At 33.8% G+C, this 6963-nt stretch overlaps 1 protein-coding gene across 1 annotated transcript; it reads right to left on the bottom strand.

The window, feature by feature from the left end:
* Positions 1-2151: 2151 nt before the first annotated feature.
* Positions 2152-3981, bottom strand: LOC110824038 (WAT1-related protein At2g39510-like). The gene is made up of 6 exons (XM_022054545.2): positions 3920-3981; positions 3702-3818; positions 3364-3607; positions 3103-3264; positions 2822-2970; positions 2152-2305 (listed from the first exon to the last, which is right to left on the bottom strand). Exons 1-6 carry the CDS (start codon positions 3964-3966, stop codon positions 2152-2154), a joined length of 873 nt encoding a protein of 290 aa, XP_021910237.2. The 5' UTR covers positions 3967-3981.
* Positions 3982-6963: the final 2982 nt, after the last annotated feature.

Here is a 6963-nt window from a genome sequence, read left to right as displayed (position 1 = left end):
AATAAACGTTTGTTTTAAAATTTGTGCTCCATTGGTTGTTTTTGATTTTTTACCAACCTTTACTTCCGTGACAGTGATGTAGTGTGATGTCTTTACTAGGCTAGTGTAGCTCATTCCTTATTTAACCATTTCAGATCAGAAGGACCTGGTTCCCGAGCCTGATCCACAAGAAGACGGTGAGTAGATGCTAGATGCTTTATAGTTTTCTTTATTTTTTTTCCTCACTTTCTCTTATTTTTTTTAGACAACTTATTCCGTGATATTATTCAGTACTTTTAAGTTATTGTGTAAGGGATGTTAATCTTAATCTTTTATTTTGCTTCCGCACTCAAATTGTTATATGTATTTCTTTTTGAATTTTCAGGACCGTTACAGCACACTAGTTATCGAGTTATAGGTGTGTATGATGCATATATATATGTATTATTATAGGTCATGTACGTATGAGTGAACAACTTACATGTGCTTGCGTATCGAATACACATACATCTTGTGTAAATATACAAGTATATTTATGTTGTATGTGTTGCGTGTACATATATATTTATTTGAGTTGATAATTATACATATAAAGTGTATTTATTGTACTTATTGTGTAGACATGTTGATGTATAACATATATGATGTATAAGTAGGTACCTGCTTGAGTAGATCATCTAGTGGTGAACCTGATTAGTAAAAGAACAACATAAGAATATTTAAAAGACAAGAAAATCTGTTTAATCAGTATCACTGAGGGATGAGTGTGTGTGTAGCCTTTTAGTGTGTGATTGTGGTGAATCTTACCCGTGGATATAGTTTTAGCCAAACGTGGCGAAACGATAAGGACTGTGAACTGTATACTGTGTACTACAAATTATAAACTGTGAACTGAATTATAATGTATTCACGTGGTAGAAGAGATCCTTATTGCCCTCGTTGATGCTGGCAGAAACGGCATCGTGCGGTGAAACTATTTTTAATAAGATATAAACTGATAGAAAGGAATAGGAAGTCATGAGTAAAGTTTATGATATTGAAATACTGAATTAATATCTACTGAACTGCTTACTGCTTAAATTGTGATACTGAATACTGAATTATGCTATTTACGAAACTATTTATGCCATGAGTTATAATATTGAAATAAGAAATTCTGAATGTTTACTGAATAAACTGATTTAGAAAATTTAGTGATTGAGTGTATGTATGTCTTTGTTATGGGCACTGCCTCTTTTCCTTACTGAGTTCGTGAAGCTTACCCCAATTCACATCCTCCAATGCAGATTAGTCCATATCAAGAACAAGTTCAAGGTCGAAGGAAGACTTTGAAGAACGTTTAATGACAGTAAGAGTTCTTTTTTTAAAGTCAATTTAATTATATTATAGCAATGTAATGTAAAAAATCTTGTAAGCCTCATGACTTATAATTTCGTATAGGGAATGATTAAATATTAAGTTTTCGCTTACTGCTGCATAAATTTATCAGGTTATGTATGTAGAGTAGTGTTTCTTTTTCAACGAAGAAAACAGGTCGTTACATTTAGTAGTACATATTTTATTGATTAGTAAAACTTCAAAGATTTAATGTACAATTTTCTTAAAAAAAGTTTTATATAATTCAAAAACATGTGAGTGTTGATCCGTCACTCTTTCCTCCTTCTTCGTTTGCCCAAAACGGTGCCGTGTGTATTTTCTTCTGTTGGACAGAAAATTTCATGAAGAATATTATTGGGCTACCAAATAAAGTAGGCTTAGAAACTTATGGCTAATTGAATATCATATTTTATGGGCTTGGCCTTCTAGTATACTTTTAAAAATTAACAATAAAAAATAATAAAGTAAAAAAATTACAGAACTATTATTTTTAATATTTTTATCATTATACTTTTATTTTGTTTATCTAAATTAATGAATGAAAGAATGGTCACACACATTTTTATTTACCAACTTTTTTCCCCCTTAAATTCAATTAAAAAATAATGTAAATGCCACCATTGAGAATAAAAATTATATAAAAAAAGCAAAAGAAGAGATTAAAAATGAAGAAAAAAGTATTGAAATTCTGATAAATATTCATTCCCATAACTGCAGCCAGTCAATTATATATATATATACATGGGAGAAATTGTTTTACAGGCCTACATTTCATCATATGTGAAGAGGGTTGACCTAATCAGGATTTGTTGACTCATTGGTGGCTGCAGCCATCTCTTGGTGAGTTTCTGGTAATCTTCCAGTATCTGGATCTGAGAAGGCTTCATCCTTGCTCTTGCCCCATAAAATAAGGTACAGCCCTACAACAATCACTAGTGCCCCAATTACCCTGCATATATACATATACACACACATCAACATACACATACACATACACATGTACATATATGCTTGCTCATAAAAGTAGAGGAGTGCAAGGACCACTTGATATGTAAATGGCTTAAAGAAGAGAATGGTTTGAATGTGGATTATTACTTATGAAGGGAAAAAGCAAACAGTTGGTTCTTAACTAAAGAATGACACGAACATGACCCATTTAAAAGTATGAACTTTTTTACAATTCCTTCATTTGGGTATTAAGAAGAAATTATGTTATTTTTGAGTATGTATATAAAGTTTTAGTTGGATTAAGTATGAATTACAAATAAATTTTTAAATTTGATCTAAAGATGTTCTCCATAAGTTTTCCAAAATACAAAAAAAGTAAAATAAGGAAATTATTTTGGATGCACAATTATAACTAATTAATCAACGTGAATAATGCAAAATCAACCAACCATATATATATAAGGAAATTTCTTGATTAAATATATATATATATATATATATTTACATATATACATACCTTCCAAGGCGCATTTGTTCAGAGAGAACAAAGGAGCTCAAAATTGCTACAATGACCATGTTTAGAGGATTAAATGAACTCACAAAAACAGGACCTCTCTTCTTCATCACCCATCCCATTATATAATATGCCAATCCAGACACTAATCCCTGCATTTACAACACCTTCAAATTTCTTTTTCTTTTCTTTTCTTTTTAATTTCAAATATAAATTTTAAATACATAATTTTATCATACATTTTTATATTTAATTCCAAATAATTTTATAATAAAATGACTTACTCCATAAATAGCTGCAAGAAGCTTAACGTCAAAACAAATTAACCATACTTTTGGATCTTTTCTCTCCAATACAAGAGTCAGTATAATGCACTGCACTGATCCGATTAGGCACACCAGACAAGTGAGTGATAATTCAGCTGGGTATGATTTTAATGTTACTGCCTACAAAATTCAAAATTACCCATGTTAATTTATGTGGGTAATTAGAGATTTGATTACCCAAAATGGAAAATTAATTACCCAAAATAAAAAAATCTTTACTTGCAAAATAATGAAGCAAGACCAGCTGAAACAGCCAACTACAATCATGGCAGCACCCTTGATGAGATCTTGTTTGGTAACATCTGTTGGAGATTGATGATGATGGAAGATTTTAACTCCTGTCCATGGCATTGGAATTGCAGGTCCTTTAACCAGGGTCATCATCATTGCTCCTCCAACAGCAACCAGAGTCCCCATTACTTTGGCCTGGCTATGCAGCTTCTTGATTTTCACCTTCTCAAGCCTTATATTTCCCAAATTGAACTTATACATCACACAGGTTTGTAAGCTTGTATGTGTATATATATATATATGTATGTATATGTGTAAGGACTTACCTGCAGATGCAAGCCAGCAGAAATGTCATGGCAGGAAGAATGTTGCACATTGCAGATATGAACGTTGCTGTTGTGTGCTTCATTCCTGTGTAGAACAAGTTCTGGTCCATCACAGGCCTATATTAATAAAGGTTAATTACTTGATTAATTAACAATTAATCATCATCTTAATAGAGATAAGGAGTAATTTGCATTATAACATATTTGAGATTTCTTACTCCAATAGTCCGAGTAAGAAAATTTTAGCAAAGATCGGAAATGTCATTCTTGGTCTTGTTTTCCTGTCCGATAAACATATCAAGCACATCAAATTTGACCCGCTTTGTTTTTAAACTAATAGTGGTTATACTTGAAACGTTATAGGGTATTAAATTCTATTATTGAGATTAAAAAAAAAAATACACGAAAACAAGGAAAAAGGGGAAGGAGGAAAATTAAACCTTTCGAAAATGATAACAAATGGGGCGATTAGAAGAGCAGCAACTGCCATTCGGTAAGCAACCAAGACATGAGGACTCATGCCTTGATCGAGAGCAAATTTTGCGACAATCGACATGGCTGCATAGCTGCACTGCATGAAAATCACAGCCAAAATCGGTCTTGCGCTACTCAATCGTCTCATTTCCATGGACAACGATGAAACACAACTTCTACGATTTATTTATCGTGTCCGGTGATTTTCAAGTAGTCAAGAAAAGTGCTTATAAATTAAGTTGAGGAGTGTAAAGTTTGATCTGTTTGAAGCAGAAAGAGAGAACGCCAAAAAGCTCCCTAAAAATGAGCTGGTAAAACCATGAATCATTCATTACTAGTCTTTTTGTGCCTTTGCTCAGCACTCATTGCTTAGGTGGTTTTGGATTTTTGTCCATTAATATGCTTCAACAATATTTAAATGTGGATATCTACATAATGGGAGTTATAATTACAGTTTTTATTTTTTTAAAATTAACCAATGAAATTAAAAAGTTAATATAGAAATTAATTTAAAATCGTCATTCATTTTTTTTTTTATAAATAAACGTTGACTTATAAGTTACATTTTAATTCTTATTTTTTTAATATATAATTTAAAATTAGTAAATTTTTTAGTTCTGATAAAGAAATTGATATAGAATATTTTTTTTTTATATAAAAAAGACTTAAGAATTATTAAAAAAAAAATTTAGATAACGGACAGAGAAGTTATAAATTGTCTAAATAATTAAATTATAACATTATTGAAAAATAATAATTACATTACCAAATAGAAGGATTTACAAGTCTATATATTTTAGCATTATAAGCATGTGTGTGAACCAAATATTATTAATTGGGAAGGAGGTGGATAGACGAAGATGTATTACTTACCAAACAAGTAATTTATTGCTTAAAAATAAGTAAAGTTATCGTAAAAAATAAAAAATAAAACTCTCAAAATATTTGCAATTACTTTGAAAATCCCATTATAGAACTTTCCTTAATTCAGTCAAAATTCCTCATCAAGTTTACTATGGAATATATAAATGAAACATAGGACTTGAAAACCGTTTTTTCTTTAATTACTATTCAAGAAAGATAAAGAGAAATGATAAAATTGAACGTTATAACTTATGAATTAGTTGTTATTAATGAAAAAGAAGAATTTAAAGGAGAAGAATTTAAACTTGAAGTATAGGTGAGCATCATTCTAGAATCAGACTCGATGAGACCAAGTTTGATATGTTCTTAAATTAAAATGGACCAAAATTTGCTTAAAAAGTTATTTTTTAAAATATAAATATTTATATATTTATAATTTTAAATGTTAAAAAATATTAATTGGTTCGGATTAAATTGGAACGAACACAAACCATAATGGACTGAAAATTTTGGACAAAGATTTTTAAACTGAATACCACATGTAGTGGCCCGAAATTTAAAACGAAATAAAATTATAAATTGAATGCCAAAATGGAATAATAGAGTTAAAGTTTACATTATATAATAGTTTTAAATACCCAATAGGGTTATGAGAATGTTCTTTCTAAAAGAATAAACGAAAATTAAAGAAATAAACGAAAAGTAGACAACTAAGCATTTTAGGAAGACCTTTACTAGCTTTTGAAGGAGTTCGTGTAACGCCCAGGAATTGGAAGAGAAAAAAAAAAAAAGCCACGTCAGCAGCCACGTCAGTAGACCCAGTCAGCAGTCCCGGCCAACTAGGACCTGCCACGTGGCAAAACCACGTCGACCAGGGACGGACCACGTTGGCGATCCGTGTACGCGCTATCGGACGGCCCAGATCAAGCGGGCGTACGGACGGCCCAGATGAAATCGCACGGACGACCCAGATTTAATCAAAAAACGGACGGCCCAGATTAAAACAAAATGGACGGCTGAGATCAAAAGGCAAAAGGGTATAAATAGAACCCCCACACCATACCACAAAAACCCTAGCCGTCTGCCCTCGCCGGAGAAGATGAAACAGACGGCGGAGACGCCGGCCGCCGCCGCACCGGGAAGATTTCCGACCGCCGATCGAGGTAAATTTCATACCCCCGACTCGTTTTTCCACGCTGATTTCTCCTGTGGCCAAATCGGAGCCAAAATCCCGGTCAAACGGCCGGAAAATACGGCCGAAATCCAGCGGCGCCGCCGCGCCCCTTCTCGGTTTTTGCCTCCGATGAGGCCCTTTCCGGCCTCCGTTTGATGCAATTTTTATATCACCGTGATCATCATTCTTTTCTCTACAGGTTGATCCGAGCTGAATCACCAAAACACGAACTTCACCAGAGAGCCGCCGCACCCGAGAGCACCGCCGCCAGTAAGCTTCGGTTTTTCGTAATTTTTTGGCCCCCCCAAGGGCCCTAGGGTTGTTTTATCGCAAGAATCGATGCAAGTGTGGTCGAATTCGGCCGAAAACGGCTAAACCGAGGTGAATCGCCGCCGCAAGCGGCGGTGGCGCCGTGCCGGAATTGCGATATTGGCCAAAAAGGGGCCCTGGGCCTAATTTGGGATTTTTTTGGAACACGTGCAGGTACCAGTAGTGCGTTTCAGTTCCCCGAAAAAAATTCAGGGAAAATTAGGGACAGCCTGTAGGCGCACCGTAAAGCCGTGTTCAGATCCCGAAACGAGTAAGGACCCCTCACCCTATTTCCTATCACGGTATTAAAGTTCAATAAATGATAAAACGGTATTTCATGAATCAACGAATGTGTGAAATTGCTTAAGGTCGCTAATGGAGCCCGAGTCTAGTGTGTTTGTCGGTTAACTGTTATTTGGCCTGTTTTACAGTTTTAAATGC

The sequence above is a fragment of the Carica papaya genome, chromosome 2 (genome assembly GCF_054855325.1).
Source record: "Carica papaya isolate Zhongbai chromosome 2, ASM5485532v1, whole genome shotgun sequence".
NCBI classification, from domain to species: Eukaryota; Viridiplantae; Streptophyta; class Magnoliopsida; order Brassicales; family Caricaceae; genus Carica; species Carica papaya.
The sequence above is the reverse complement of the archived record's forward strand: the minus strand, read 5'-3'. Positions and strand labels throughout refer to the sequence as shown.

Coding starts and splice junctions, on each gene's coding strand:
- LOC110824038 (XM_022054545.2), bottom strand. CDS start 3,966: ATGACATTTCCGATCTTTGCTAAAATTTTCTTACTCGGACTATTGGA. Junction 3,265..3,363: donor CTTGCTTCATTATTTTGCAA/GTAAAGATTTTT, acceptor TGAATTTTGTAG/GCAGTAACATTAAAATCATA. Junction 2,306..2,821: donor GAACAAATGCGCCTTGGAAG/GTATGTATATAT, acceptor GTATATATGCAG/GGTAATTGGGGCACTAGTGA.